The sequence below is a fragment of the Myotis myotis genome, unplaced genomic scaffold, assembly GCF_014108235.1.
Source record: "Myotis myotis isolate mMyoMyo1 unplaced genomic scaffold, mMyoMyo1.p scaffold_m19_p_3, whole genome shotgun sequence".
Taxonomy (NCBI): domain Eukaryota; kingdom Metazoa; phylum Chordata; class Mammalia; order Chiroptera; family Vespertilionidae; genus Myotis; species Myotis myotis.
Genome location: NW_023416335.1, coordinates 122,400,576 through 122,416,749, shown reverse-complemented (window position 1 = coordinate 122,416,749; position 16,174 = coordinate 122,400,576). Strand labels below are relative to the sequence as shown.

The following is a 16,174-nucleotide window of genomic DNA, read 5'->3' as shown; positions in this document are numbered from 1 at the left end:
CTGCCTGCAGGATGTCCTCTCCTCTATTACCCCCTGCCCCCAACACCACCAAGGGACAAGTACTGTCTCCTTCCAATCAGCTGTGCCACTGTGGACTCCAGTTTCTCTCCATATGATTTTTTGACTGGTCATCTTGTGATGCCAAAGGCTCTGACTAAGGTGTTCTTGACACCAGGCTGGGGCCGAGCAGGAGCTGGCAATACCTTACTCCAGGCCCACCACTCTCCAGGGTGGCACAGCTGGGTTCCCGGCATGCCCACAGGGTGGCACAGCTGGGTTTCCAGCATATCCAGGCCCATGAAAGATGAGTCTGCAGACCTTTATTAAACAGGCATTGGTCACCACTTGCTTTGGGTCCACGATGTCCACCAGGGGCTCCTTCATGGCAACGTCCCGGATGCAGCTCATGTCAAAGCCATAGACATTCTCCCACCCTGAGGGAACAGAATAACACATGAGGGCCAGCAGCAGGACCCCCAGAAGTCTCCCAGACCCTCCCGAGTACCAGAGCACGGCATGCCCAAGAGGGTGAGGGCCAGCCCGTGCTCCCCTGCATCAGAATAGCAGCAGAACGGCTCCTCTGGGTGGAGAGCTTTGCAATGTGCCAAATGCTCATTCACACTATCTTATGTGTACAGGTCCTGCTTTATGGTTAGGAAAACTAAAGCTCAGAGAGGCTGGGAAAGTTCTCTAGGGTCATACAGCTAGAATGCTACAGGCCTAAGAATAGAATCCAAATTACCTGTCTTCCTACACCTACTTTCCTGTCCCCATCTCTGAGCTAGCAGAGTCTCCTCTGAACTCTCTTACTGGCACCCACATTTCTATGTCAGTGCCTTTGCTCCAGCCACTCTACACACCTAGGATGGCCATCTCTCTCCCTTCTCCAGTCCCCACTCACTGAACCTTCAATGCAGCAGAAAGAAACACGGGTGTGCAAAGTGAAAGAGGCTACAGTTTGAATCTCAGCACCACCACTTACTGGTTAAGCCTTGTGCAAACTCCCTAACGTCCCTGAATCTCAGCTTTCTTAACTGCAAAATGAGGGGGTGTCCATGAGAGTCTCTACCTCTCTCACATGCCATGATGCTCTCACTAAGGAGCTCTCCTATAAGAAATACCCCCCAGGTGGGGCACACACCATCCCAGTGGTGCTCGGTGGCCCCTTGGGCAGCTCATAAGGTGCTTTGAAAGAAAGTTTTATGGTTCAGGATTGGTGAGTAAATGAATGCAAGTTTGATGGCCTAAGACCACCCTTAAATGATGATAATCATTGTGATCATTGAATGACCGCCAAGCCCAGGCCAGATTCTTCACTTCAGCTCCCCGGAAACCCCATGAGGATGGGATACTTCTATATGTCAGAGGAGGAATTAGGGCTGGAAGAAGTTGGCATTTGGCTCACATGCAGTATCAGGCCCAGTGTCACTCATCAGGGAGACAGTGGCACTAGGGGACAAGCCCAGCTTGTCCCCTGACCGTTCAGCTGCACTGCGCCAATGTGACAGCCCTGGGAATACAATTTCCCCTCCGCACAGCGCAGAGGGTGGCCTGCAGAGGCCTCAGTTACGAGGCAGCTGAACTCTCCGTTTACAGACGGGCTTAGAAAGGCATTGAAGGAGAGATGCTTTTTCCTAAAATCTTTCAGGATTAAATTTTTTAAAATGTTCATTAAATACATGGTATCTTAGGGAACTATGTCCCTAAGATATGTTTGGAGGAGGGGGTGTGTGGGGAAGGAACAAAGAACAGCCAGTGAGAGCTGTGTTCCTTTGACTCATGCTTTTCTAAGGCACATAAAGACCTTCCACAGGGAGAAGAGGCAGAGAACATCACCGTCTCCCAGAGGGTGAGCACTTGTGAAAGTCTGGCTTGAGGATAAGATGCCAGTCAAACCCCATTAAATCACCCGAGGCTGGTGCCAAATTCCCAATTGAAACCTGCATTTGGGAAGGAAGCTGCTCGGTCGGCAACAGGACGTGCGCCAGATTCCCCTCTAGAATCTGGAAATACCTACCCATCCTCTCCCCAGATGAAACTTTCTCACCAAGACACACTGCCTTTGTCTAGAATCCTTCCTTAAGAGCCTGCGCCATGCTCCTGCTCTTACTCCCTCGCGGCTGTGGCATAAGTTGAATTTAGTGCAAGTGCTGGGCAAATGCCTGAGAGAGTCTGTGCATGTAATAGTTAAAAGGCCTGGGCTTTGGAGTTCAAATCTGGGCTCTGCCACTTATTTGCTGTGTAACCTTCACAAGAATTTAACCTCTCAAAGAACTGCTTTCTTCTTCTTTAAAATGGAGATGATGACTTCAGTTGTTATGAGGATTAAACGTGATAATAAACATACAGAGTGTAAGGCAGTGCCTGTAGAGAGAGGTTGACAGATGGTGGTTGTCACTATATGGTTGGAGCGTTGGCTTTGCCACCATTAGAGTTGTGTGACCATGGGCAGGTCAACCTTTCCTTGAGCTTGTTTGTAATATGAAGAGTTTGGTTCACTAGTTCTGTGTTCCAGAATCATCTGGGACACTTTTAAAAATACAGATACCTGGGCCCAAACCAGACCTACGGACTCAGAACCTCCAGACTCAAAAGCTGTAACTTTACAAATCTATACAGGCAATTCCAACCACAGTGTGGAAACTTTGTGTTAGATAACCTTTAAAATTTCTCCCAGTCCTTCAAAGGTGAGCTTGAAGTCTCACGGCCTTTAATAAACCCTTTCCAGCCATTCCCCACCATGGGACCCTCCTGTATCCTCAGTACTTACTGTGTAGCTTCTGGCTCAATACAGACCCACATATAATGCTCTTTCATTCCCAAATATTTAGTGTCCATACTGCTTCACAATATCCTATGTTTTAGGTGTTTTGTTTTGTTTTCCCCCAGGGGTTAGTTCATGCCTTACGTCCACAGTTAGACTACACTACCTTCAGTTATTCAGGAGACAGATCAGCCAGGACATTAGATTTTTCCCTCTCCTTTCTGCTGATCATTCATTTCCCAAAACCTCCTTGAACAAAGTGGAGCAGGGATGGGAGATAATGCAAATCAAACAGATTAATTTTTATTGCAAGTCTATCTTATCTACCAAATGAGTGAATGTGGAGTAAGGTCCATTTACTACCAGAAAATATTGCTATTAATTTTCTGGTGGTTTAAAAAATAACATCAGAAGGATCTGTGAACTTTTGTTTAAGGATTGAAACAAACTCTTTAAAAGAGCTGCACCAGGGTGCAATGAATATAACTGAAGCAGCAGTGAAGCCCAGGCCTTGAAAACTACATACTAAGTTGACTCAAATCACCACTTTAGTAACTCAGTGGAGAAAAAGATCTATTCTTTCCTGGGAATACATATTATTCATCTATCTCTGCTTTTCTTTTGGAAAATGAACAAAAAATAGATCACCCAAGATCCATGAAACAATACCTAACAACTTCTAACATATGTGTAATTGGAGTCCCTGAAGAAAAGAAAGAATCAGTCAGAAAAAAAAAATATTTGTAGAGATAATAGCTGAAATTTTCCCTAAACTAATGAAATCGTCAGCCCACAGGTCCCAGAATTCCATGGAACCCCAACCAGAATAGAAACAACTAAAAGCATACCTAGGCACATCAGAGTCAAATTGATGAATATCAAAATAAAGGGAAAATCTCAAAAGCAGCTGGAGGAGAAGAAATGTGAAGTGCTGGAGAACAAATTTCACATTTCATTGGCAAGAGCTGTAGCTCCATCCTCCCTCCCAACTCTGGCCCAGCAATTTGAGTTTCTCTGCTGGGGCTAATGGGACAGCCTCAGAGAACAAAGCAAATGTCACCAGGTGGCACTGACAGCTTTCTTCTCTAGACAGAAGAAAAGGTGTTTACAATAGTTTTATATATTTTAGGCTCTTAGGAACAAAGTCAACTCCTTGTTTAAATTAGGCCAGAGCCAGAGGCTAGAGCTCTGGATTTTGGAGGTAAAAGTGGAGGAGAAACCATGCACAGCAACCGAGCCCTCCCAGAGGTCCTGCCCTCCACCCCTGCAGCTGCAGGCCCCACTGGCTCAACAGGAGGCCTTCTTTTTCATCCTTTTCTCATAAGCCAGGAAGCGAGTATCCATCCCGATGACTCTCAGCAGTTTGTAGATTCATGTATTGGTTGGGATTCATGTACTGGGTAAGAATTCAGAATACTTACCACGGTTCCTTCAAAATTTGAGAGTCTATAACTCTACTTTTGCCAAATTATAGTAGAATTTTTAAAAAATAATTACTCCTTTCTCAAGTTTAAACAGTATGCCTTCCATATTCCTCGGTGGTTTACTTTTATGCCTTCATTTGTTTACTCATTCATTCACTCAACAAAATATGTATTGTGAGCCTAGTATAAGCTGTAAGCCAGTCATTTGTCTCACTTTCTATCTTCTCTAGTAGTTGGTAAGCAAACTGAGAGCAGGTTCTATATTTTACTCATTCTTGTGTTCCCATGTTGCATGTGGTTGAGAAAGAAGAGGAGAGGAGAGGAGAGGAGAGGAGAGGAGAGGAGAGGAGAGGAGAGGAGAGGAGAGGAGAGGAGAGGAGAGGAGAGAGAAGAGGAGAGGAAGGGAGGGGAGGGGAGGGGAGGGGAGGGGAGGAGAGGGGATGGGAGGGAGGGGAGGGGGAGAAAGGCAAGGTGGGGAGAGAAGGGGAGAGGAAAGGAAGCTGTTTTCCTAACAATTTATATTCTGAAAGGACTGGGCATGTTTCACTTTCCTGCCCCACTTCAGATCTTTCTTTTTTAGCTGGTTCTTAAGCCAAATGAAATTTGCTTACAATTGTTCCCTTAGCAACCAGCAACCTTTGTGCTTTACTTTTTATTTAGAACTCAGAGTAACCAAAATCTTCATTTATTTGAAACTGATTTCTAAATGGGTTTGCCTGCTTTACTAAAAACAAAAGCATATCATTTAAAAGCACATTTAAATAGAAAACTTAACTGTATTTTAAATAGATTTTAAATGTGTGTTTAATCTTTGTTTCTGTTTTGTGTGTGTGTGTGTGTGTGTGTGTGTATTGTGTTTTTTTTCTTCATACTCCAGAGCAAGCATTCCACAAGAGAAAATGGGGCTGAGTTTCTTTTTTTTCTTTCCCAGAAGCTATGAAAATTGCAACAGACAGTGCCAGTTCTGGGCTGGCACCTGGGTAGCCATAGTGCCCCTAGTACCTCGCAGGGCCAGCCCGGTCCTCTTCTGGCCCCACTTGCTCATTAAAAGGTGCACATGCCAGAGGTCTCCAAACACCACCGAAGGAGGAGGAAAAGATATGTTTGCTTTTAAACCACGTGGAAGTTCCTTAAAGAGCTGTGCCCAGGGTCGGAGCTCAATAAATACTTAAGTGCACGTGAGAATGAAGACTGCCCTGGAGGTTCTCCTCAGAACACTGTTCGGTGCAGTCACACAGCAAGAACTCCAAGAGCAGTGTTATAATGCAGCTCCAGGGCAAAATGTGCCCTATTTAGACATACATTTGATCAGTATTCACTGTTGAGTTGCTTCTGCAACCTACCATGAGAGCACATTTGTCCCAGATTCTGAGCCACTGGAGGCCAGAAAACTTAGCAGTCAGCCAGAGCCAGGAGCAGAAAGGGGCTTAGTGAGCGACAGTTCAGAGACTAGACCAGTCTGGTGCCACAGAGCACCAAGAACTGCTGTGTCCTTCAATATGCATCATCTCACTTTATCCTCATGACAGGTCTACGGGATTGGTGATATTATCTCTAACTTGGGCTCAAGGATGTTAGGTAATTTGTTCAAAGTGACCCAGGGAGGATTTGAACCCAAGGCTGGCTGACCTCAAAGCATAACCATCTAACCTAGGCCACCCTACCTCTGAATCCTGTCAAATGTTAGAAATGATGCCAGACTGGCTGAAGAGAGAGGGCACAGAGCCTCAAACAACCGTCCATTTCTGTCTTCTTCTGAACCTCAACATCACGCTTGGATGTTATATTTCCAGAAGGGTGTGAACACACACATTCCATAGCACAGTCCAGCTGTGGTCTTAGCACTAACAGCTATTAAAGGCATTTTGTGAATCAATTAGCCGAGCAATTGAGTCTCAGCCTCTCAGGGCAGGAAGCATTTACTCATCTGCTCAGTCTGTGACCCTCCACAGTCATCTTGCCAAAGAGGGCTGGACCACTGGAGGGGCAGGAACTGCTGGCTTCGTCGGACTTCTGGAGTTTCTGCCACGTGCTTTGGGCTGAATTATGTGCGTGTTACTTGTATGAGGGGTGCTTTGCTGCTTTGTCGTGTTTAGTTCTGGTTGGGAAGATGTGGCCATTCCTAACCTTATGAAAGGTTAGGAGGTTTGGTATAACCTCGTTGAGGACCAGGATTTTGTCACTGAGAAATTTTATCCTTTAAATTAAATAGAACAAAACAGTCCTTTTTGGACCAGATAAAACAATGAAGGTATTTTTTGGCTTTTTTTTTTAATCTAAGAAAACAAGTTTCCAGCTGATAAAGTATTATGAACACAGATTTGGATATGAGACTCTCCCACCACACACACACACACACACACACACACACACACACACACACACGTGCAATCTCCATCTCTTCCCACCCCCACTGCTTCCCCAAAAGAACCTCAGAGGAGAATACATATTGTACTTAATGAAAGAGAGTGGATATCATTTTGGTAAGTTTGAGTAGTATGACGGCAGGAGTCAGGATGATTGGCTTGGCTAGAGATCTGGCATTTCTGAGCCCTGTGGTGGACTTTGGGGATAACTAACCTACTGACTTCCAGCCACTTGGCCTCTGTTCTTTGCAAAGCTCAGCTTCTGTGGTTTTAACTTATTTTTCATTAACCTTGCATATATTCTCTCCCCCAGGACATTTACCTTACACCAGCCATATAGTTTATTTTCTCTCTGCAGACCTGCCACCTTTGGGACTACAGGAAAACATTACAGAGAGAAGAATCCAGAAAGACTCAGGTGAACTCCACACACATAGCAGTATGCTTATAAACTAGCTGCTCATCTCAGGCCCCCTGATGTGCCTCCCACCCTAAACATAGAGGGGTGGGGTGGGGGGAAGCCCAGCAGAAAACGAAAGGAGACTTACAGTGGATTTTGAAGTCCTTGTACTGTCTGTCTTCAATTGCTACCACGTACAAAGCTGCCCGGTCTGGAAACATAAGCCCTCCAGGTTTCTGTTGATGAATTGTGGGGAAATGGGTCTCGTAATCTATTCACCTGACAAAGACATCACATTTTGAACTGCACATAGAGTTACCAGACAGGCAGCCCCTTGCCAACACTTCTCAGTCAGCAGACCGTCACCTTGGCCATCTAGGGCTCAGCTGGCAATGCTCACTTTTTATTTTGGAGTAAGGAGAACTGAGGGACTCAGATGGAATCAACAGAGCAAATAAAGCGGGAGAAGGTAAGTCCACTGGGAAACAGTGGAAGACGGTATGACCTTTCAGCCTGGAGAAGCCAAGGTCAGAAGCACTCTGGGCTCTCTGGCAGCCATGCCACCCTAAGTATTTGTTGACTAGAGTAGACTTTTGTCTTGACAACATTGAATGGGTTTCAATTGTGGTGAAGGAAGCCAAGGTTAGACCTACAGAAGAACATTGTGACAGTTAGACATATTGGGCCCAGGGACCATAATTCTGCCCCTGAAGCAGACCTGGTTTAAAGAGGGGTGACTGGAAGAGGTTATCTTCAAGGCCAAGTCCTCATGTTCTTCTAGGCCAGCCGGGGGCAAACTATGGCCCGCGGGCCGGATCCGGCCCGTTTGAAATGAATAAAACTAAAAAAAAAAAAAAAAAGACCATACCCTTTTATGTAATGATGTTTACTTTGAATTTATATTAGTTCACACAAACACTCCATCCATGCTTTTGTTCCGGCCCTCCGGTCCAGTTTAAGAACCCATTGTGGCCCTTGAGTCAGAAAGTTTGCCCACCCCTGTTCTAGGCTGTAGGTCAGGGCTAGAACAGCAAGATAGCCAGAGACCAATAAGGGGAGAGCATGCAGGACACTTACCAGCCACTTGTCCCTGGCAAAGATGACCGTGTTGAGCATTGACTCATAGAAGAGGCAGTAGCCCATCCACTCGCTGATGATGATGTCTACCTTCTCCACAGGCAGCTCCACCTCTTCCACTTTACCTTTAAATATGGTGATGACTGGAAAATATGAACCCCAAGGCCACACTTTGCAGGGCTCGATCTATGGGTTTTAGCCTGGTTTTGATTCTACGTTTAGGGTGGGACATACTCACCCTTCACCGTGCTAGTTTATACTAAGGGAATTGAAAGCTACTTGCACATTTTCTCCCTAAAATGTATTGAGCAGTTGCTATGTGGTGGACTAAGCCCAGGACATGCACCATATTATGTACTAGTAATCCTCCCAACAACTCCATGAAATAAACACTTTATTCTTATTTAGAACTAAGAAAATTGAGGCTTAGAGAAGTTACATGTGGCTGTGGAAATAGGGCCCAGGTCTGATAGGCCATGACTCTAGCACTCTTCTCATGACCCCCACCCCGTGTTAGACTCCATGATGATTCAAACCCAGAGAAGGCTGGGGTGACTCCTCTATTGCTCTTGCATCTGTTCACAACCAGATTCACCCCCTCACCAGTTCATGAGGGAGGCAACATAGTGTTTTGAAAGAACATGGGCTCTGCAGTCAGAAAAACCTGGGTTTACTGATAAGTGCTGGATATTCTCATTATTAGCTGTTTTACTTTCCACAAGTTACTTGACCAAACCAAATTCCAATTCCCCAAAGAACAGCCCAAAAGAACATCTACTTAGTGGTTGTACTGATGAAATGAAATAACACATGTGAAGGCCAGGCTCAGAGCCAGGCCCCAGCAGAAGGTAGACATTTTCTGACATTTCCCCCTTGCTGACCAGCCTGTAGAGAGGCGGAGGGGATGGGCCACGACAAAGTCCCTGCTCTAAGTGGCTTTTGCTAATGAGTCACTTCCAAGACTTTCCAAGACCTGTGGCAGGAGGAACTTCTTAGTTGGGTTTTTGATCACTTGACATACACATACATCTAGTTTGGGGGTCTCTCTTTGTATTCATTGTTATAAAGATCAAAGCAAAAGCTCTCTTAGATGCCGCTGTGAAGTTGACAGGATGATGTATCAGTTGGCTGGTTCCATCTAAACATTTCCTCTGGAAGGTTACCCATAGTCATGCTCTGAAACCCTCTTTCTGCACCATCTTCTGAAAAATTACACAGTGCCTGAGCTTTGCTGTGAACATTGAACAATGATCTGTGTTCGGGAGTTATAAAAACAAAATCCAGACTCACATCTGTTTTGAATCTGAGTTTCACAAAAATTAATTTGGCTTGGAGGCTTCTATCTGGCAAAGGGCACACAGGTCACTGGTTTTATTTCCTGTCTTCACAGTGGATAATGCAGGTGGGTGATGGAGTGCCCATTAGCAACCTCTAATGATGTTCTACTTTCCAATATCTGGTATTTAATTAAGGCCTAATCAGATAAGGCCTCCTCTGTAAAGAATCAGACACCTGGCAGATGTACACTGGCCCAGGTCATTCTCAAGTGGGGCTCAGGCTCATGTGACCCCCCCTGGTTACTGCTCAGAAGCCCTACCCCTAGGGAGTAAGAACAGGAAGGGCCGGTCTTCTCCAAAAAGTTAGAAGGGGTGGAAGGAGTAGGCATTAATATTCTGCTTCTCTGGGGGCTCTGGGAGCTACGAGCAGGAACTCAGCCCAGGGCAGGGCCCAGGCAGCACCAAGAGAAATCACAAGAAGACAAAGTAAAGGGCTTTTGAAAATGCAAATAGAGTGCCTAATTTATTTTTTATTCTAAAAAACAAAAAAACTAACAAATATGCCTGATCTACCTGCTTAGTTATTTATGTGCAAAGCCTCTCTGGTCTTATTTTTTAAAACATTTTTAAGGTGTTTCAATGGCCTCCCTTTCTTTTCTCTGTGCACATTTCTTGAAGGCTCTTCACTAATGTCTGCACATTTCCATGGGCACAAACATTCAAAGATTGTGAATGAATGAATGAGTGAGTGAATGAGTGAATGCGTTAGATCATAGTCTCCCAGTGGCCCAGGAGGACTTCTGACTGAGGTGCCCCATGACCTCCACCTAGTGCAAGGTTCTCCAGGACTATTCCATGGACTAGACTCCAGCAGGACTGCAAGCAGCAGAAATAGACAAGGACTTACGGTTTACTCCGACAGATAGGTATGTATGGGACATTCCTTGGGTGCCCCCAGAGTGAGTGAATGCTGCCCCTGTTCTCAGCACTAGCCCTCTTAACCATTTGCTCCAATAGATACAAAGATGCAGAAATACGAAGAGACAATAGATCACAGAACAGCAAAAAGCACTCCGTTTCTGCTTACAAAAAGGCAGAAGGAATCAATTAACCCATAAAACACTCAGAATCTGGGCCTCTGTTCATTAAACATTGCCCTTCTGCATCCAAACATTTCTCAGAGCAGACGCGGTCTCCACTTGGTGCAGTGAGGGATGGTCCCTTTGTGAAAGGAAAAAGACACACCTCCCTTCAGTCCAGCTGTGGACTAGATTTCACACCCCAGTTATCCCCTCACCCAGTTGCTTTTGTGCAGCGCCCAACCTGCACAACCTTATACTGAGTCCTGGAGGCAGACAATTTATGCTCTTGTTCCAGCTGACAACCTTGATTAAAGTTTCCCTTTGGGGGGGGCCTTGATTTCCTCATTGGGTGCCTAGTGCAAGGTTTCCCAGGACTATTTCATGGACTAGACTCCATGGAATGGAGTTAATGAATGAAGGAGGAAGGTTGAATCTAAAAATCCCTAAGATATTTTGCAGCTACAAAATGCTTTGATTTTTCAAATATGTGTTGAGTATGTGTAAGGTATTCGGAGAGTTTGGGGAATAACTGACATCAATAAAGAACCAGTGGCTGCAATGTCCAGTTTGACTTCAATTTGCATCAATTTCAAGCCTGATTTTTTAAAAAAGAGGCCACATTATTTCTACGGACCCAAATACAATTGCCCACTGGTGTCATCAGGGGTAGTCTCACCCAGCAATTACTTAAACTACGAGATTCAGTTTCCCAATCTGCAAAATGCTACCCCGCTATGGCAATTAATTAGGAGTTACTGGGCAGTGTATGGTATGGGGTTGACTCAAAGAACTGTACATGTACACACAGCTACAGGTGTCCTGCTTCATGGCAAGCCTTTCAAAGGGGATCTTAGCCGCTGATATTAGGGTTCTGAGCAGCAATGGGCTGCAGAGCCCCACTCCTAATCTGGATCCCACATCACAAACACTGTGTCAACTCAAGGTTGCTTTGAGGTCACTCTCTAGAGCTGTGTCTTTATTCCGTAAGGATGATGGAGAGTTTGTTCCACTAGCTGTGACAGAACCCTGGCTTGTAAAGTTTAGAATGATTAATCATAATTAGATGCACAACAGGAGGCAATAAACTCCAAATAGGGAGATTTCCCCCCTGCAACTCCGAGTTTACAAATTAGGCATCCAATTTTTTGGGGGGGTTGTTTTTAGTGAGATTATTTTTTCCTTTTGTCTTTAGTGGTTATTACATAAATGTAGTCATTCTAATTCACGGTCATTGGTTTAACCGTTTAGGTTTATTTTGTTGTTGTTATTGTTTTGTGATGCTTTTGTTGTTGTTGTTTTATAAGCCAGGCCAGTCTGATCTCATCTGGGCCTCCAATATGTTCATGAGAGTCAGTGGACCCCCCAAGGTCCATCTGAGTGGTCTCCCCACTGTAGACTCCTTACTGTTTCCCAAAACAGATCTTGTCCCACAGAAGAGTGAGCATGAGGGTCTTGAGTGGGAGGACAGGGAGCACGTGATGAGGCAGTGGAGCCTCCCTAATGCCACTCCCATCTCAGCACAGCCACCCGCTGCCCTCCATGCCCTTGCCATGCTCCTTACACACCTATGTTGGCAACAACCATACTGCCTACCTCGCTCCTTCTGAGGGCCTGACTCACCTCTAGCCTATGGTCTCATCTTAGTAGTATTTCAGCTTCCTATTTCCAGGATCTAGCAGTGCACTTGACTTCTCACAAACATTCAAAGCTTGTGAGTGAATGAATAAATGAATGAATGAATAAGCAACTTTGGGAAAAAAAGGGTATTGAATTCAGAGACAAAAGATCTTTAAACTAGTCCTAATTATGATAGCAAAAAAATTATCAGTATTTGAATAGAAACTTACACAGTGATTTTACATGCATTGTCTCAATAATCCTCACAGGAACCTGTGAGATTGATTTCATTGTTCCATTTGTCTAATGAGAACTGGAGTTTACAGAAATCAAAAGGTACAAGTCACCAACCTCCCTGAGATTCCCTTCCTTTACCTGCAAATGATCAGGCTATCCAACTCACCATGGGATTGTTGTGCATGCCACAAGAAATCAGAGAAGGCCAAGGACAACCCATTTTCCCCCTAAAGGCTGGTGGGGTTGCTTCCTAGGGTGAGGAGAGGGGGAATCATCATAGAGATAGAACCCATCAGCTCGCCTTGGCTTCCCACCCTCACCTTCTCCAGGGTCCAGCTACATGGATAAACCCATTACAAGGTCAAACCCACCCATATTCGTAAGCCAGTGATGATGGAAGAAATAGAATACCAACATCATTACCCTCAATATCTGATGGCACTTGGGATATATCCTGCAGGAAACAGACCCCGTAATGGAGTGGCATCAATGAGGCCTAGGTGCTAGGTATACTCAGTATAGTAGAAACTTAAATATGGTTCCCCTCTCTCTTCCCAAGTCCTCTATTCACACAAGAACATAGGGCTTGAGCTTCTGCCTTGTCGGGTGCATAATCTGTCTGGCTTCATGTCCTAGCCTGCTCTGACTCCCTTGAGGGCTGAAATCCCAGTCGGCTTAGCTGGAGCTCTCAGCTTTGGCCAGAGCCCTTCCCTGGCCAGAGCTTCTGCTTGGCACATCTGCTCCCCTAGGCACTGGCTGTACTAACACTCAGGTAATCAAACCCATGCCAGGACTCATCCCTACCCCAAGTTATCATCGACCACTTAGAACCCCTAGCATGATACAGCCGGGGCAGATCCCTAACACACTGGCCACATGCAGATGATTTTGTGGGCTGGGCCATCGTGGAGGAAATTAAGAAGGGAATGGAACTAGACAGAGTGGTTGAAATCAATGGGAATGTAGAAGGCAGCAAAGCTTCCCCTAGGCTCAGGGATTCAGGAAAGCATGCCAGCTTTCACTCACTAATTATACATGGGACAGGTAGAACGTGTCTCCCACCCCAGGGAATTTGTACCATCAATCCTTCTGTGTAAATACTCTTCCTTCTACTCTTAGCATGCTGACCTCTCTTAATCTCTTGGGTCTCAGCTTCAATTCCTTACTCAGAAAAAGGTCCTCTTTCCAGTGCTGTACTTTTCCATGTTTAACAACAGGCTCTGTGAGAGGGGAAAAGCCCTGATTTTTAGTGTTTGCTGTTGTCTGTGGTGCAAATACTTCCACCATGGCTGATTTCAGCTCTCACCGCAATGTCCCTCATGGCAGGTTGGGAAGAGAGGCGCAGAATTGCTCACAAGGTGGGGTGAGCGGTTCCAGTAAGCCACTGCCACCATCCAATGAAAGTGGATGCCCCATTTTTCTCAACAACTCTAACATGCTTCTTTCTAAGTGCTTTCACTATTTTAATTCTATTGTGATATTATTTGTTCCCTTGCTTTGATGTTTGCCTTCTCTGTGAGACTCTAAGTTTCATGAGGGCAAAGATCTTGTGTCTCCTATTTGTGTTGACCCCTCCTACCCCCACCCCTTGCCTGGCACAGGACCTGGAGAGTTGCACACTAATGCCTGAAGGGATGGGTGCAGGAAACCCAGTCCTAAGACTGTGAACTGGCCTCTGGAGCAGTTTGGAAAGGAAGTCACAACTGCCAGGAGCACTAGTACAAGTTCATTAAAAACCATCACAGCTGACTCATCTCATCTTCTGTTGACAGGGTTACTGGTCAAGTTAATAAATGAAGTAATAATAACAATACTTCACATTTATTGGCTGCTTACTGCCCTCCGGATACTGCTGTACTGTACACAGTGGTATGCTCATAGACAATTAACAACTGGCTCTCCAGGAAAGAAGCCCTGATTTTCTCATTTGCTGATTTCTTAGTGTAAATACTCCCACTATGGCCAACTTCAAAACACCAAAGTGACTTCATTCATCCCACAAATTTAACAATACTGACAATTTAACAACCAGCCCTTAGGAGCCTGTAGAGCCCACTCCAGTACACCACGGTTTTACATGCAGGAACTTTGTGCCCCTCATAATGACCCTATCAGGTATGTGCCACTATAATTCCCATTTCACAGTTGAAGAAATAGAGACACAGAAAGTGAGTTTGACCAGATCCCACCTCCATGATATCTTTATGGGAAAGGTGACAAATTATTGTGTGTGTTCATAACTGGCTTCCTGACTGAATTCCAAGGTTCAGATTAAGAGCTGAGTGAGAACCAGCCTGAAGAAGCATCCACATCACCCCTGGGCACTATCCAATATACAAGTAACAGGAAGCAGGGAACAGTGACCTTAGGAGAGTGATGCTCTGTAAGGAAGGACCAGATCTAACAATGTGATGCTTAATAGATATAAGAGTGGGACTCAGTCTGGATTTAAAACATCCACGGAGCAGATACAGGTTGGGAGCTACAGCACGCCAGTAGGCAAGTGTAGTTGATTCCGACTCTGTACCAGTGTGACATGGCCTCTCCCGTAACTGCTAATGGAACTGGAGCCACATTGTTCCAAGTGCAGCATCTGGGCCAGGCGCCTGGCTGTGCTTCTTAGCCTGACTGTCCAAGTGTGAGAGAGATGCCGGAGACATGGGCAGAAGAAAAGGTGACTCAAACCAGCACAAAGGGTAAAGGAACTGGGGGCGGGGGGTTACCCAGAGATATGGGAGGAAGGCAACCATGTGAAGGAGCCTCCTCACTCCATCTGGCTCCAAAGGAGCACCGGGAAGCCCCCAGGGAGCAGAGTGCCTCTTCGTGGAAGGCAGTGCTTTCTAACAATCACGGCTCTCAGAAGACGGGGTGAGGACCCCGTCCGAGGGATCATCCCCGACTGGATGACTGCAGAGCACAGAGGCCCGCTGCAGAGCAGAGAATTCAGGCAGCATCTATAAAAGCCATGGAGCTACGTGGTCAACCAAGACCAAAGAGTAGAACATTAAGCCTGAAAGCACCTATAGTTCATTTTTGTTAATCCCCTACTCCTCATAAAGCCCCATATCTCTAATCCCTCAACACCCCTGCAAGCTGTTCATGGACATATCTCCTCTACATGGAGCAAGCAGAGAAAGGTGAAGCGATGTGCCGATGCCCCCCTGACATTATGTAGCAGAGGCCTCTGTCCATTGCCATTCTGGTCATGCTACACTCAGGCCCCTTCCATCCATGACAGGTGTGTTTTAGGACGTGTACCAGTAGAAGAAGAGGAAGAAGAGATACACTTTCTTTCCTTAGTTTTCTGAGAAATAAAAAGGGTCTATTTATTTTGTTTCTAGAACTGTAAAAATTGTATCAATCCCTGAGCTCCCAAGTCAACATTCACAAGTGATTCTACCTTTTTAAGCATCGCAGCAGCCCACTGGTTTCCTGGGCAGAGAAAGAGAGAAAATAATAGTTGTCAGAGCCCAAGTGAGAGGAGGCTGTGGGCTTGTGTGGGGGCCACGCATGTGGAAGCAGCCTTGTGAGGGCTGCATGGCAGCTGCACAGCTTCGTGGAGGTGCGTGGCTGCATGCTTAGAATCCATCCTGAGGAGCTGTGCGGAGGTGGAGAGGGAGCGAGATTGATTGATGCTGGGTGGCAGGTATTTTATGTCCTGTGTTGTTATTTATGTCTTTACACCTACACTCCAGAGACACACACAAATGCTGGCTGACACAGCACTTCAAAAGCATTTCCATGGAAGCATTTGTGCAGTTAAGCTGTCCTCTCTCTAGTTCACATGCCACGGCTGGACGAGCTGTGCAGCTGACAGGACCCTGTGTGTGAGGGGCAGGAACACGGATGGGGCACCGGGCACAGGGCTAGCTATTCATTTGAGGACAATGGTTTGTCCTTCTTAGCCTTTGCCTCAATGACAGAATCAAG

General features: G+C 45.7%; 1 protein-coding gene across 1 annotated transcript in view; it reads right to left on the bottom strand.

Annotated features, from left to right (window-relative positions):
* Nucleotides 1-16,174, bottom strand: part of PRMT8 (protein arginine methyltransferase 8) — a 93,729-nt gene that overhangs the window by 18,504 nt on the left and 59,051 nt on the right. The window contains exons 5-7 of the mRNA XM_036301950.1: nt 8,032-8,174; nt 7,103-7,190; nt 319-434 (exon numbers count right to left, since the gene is read on the bottom strand). Of these exons, the coding sequence (XP_036157843.1) occupies nt 319-434; nt 7,103-7,190; nt 8,032-8,174 (347 nt within the window). The remainder of the gene's footprint in view (nt 1-318; nt 435-7,102; nt 7,191-8,031; nt 8,175-16,174) is intronic.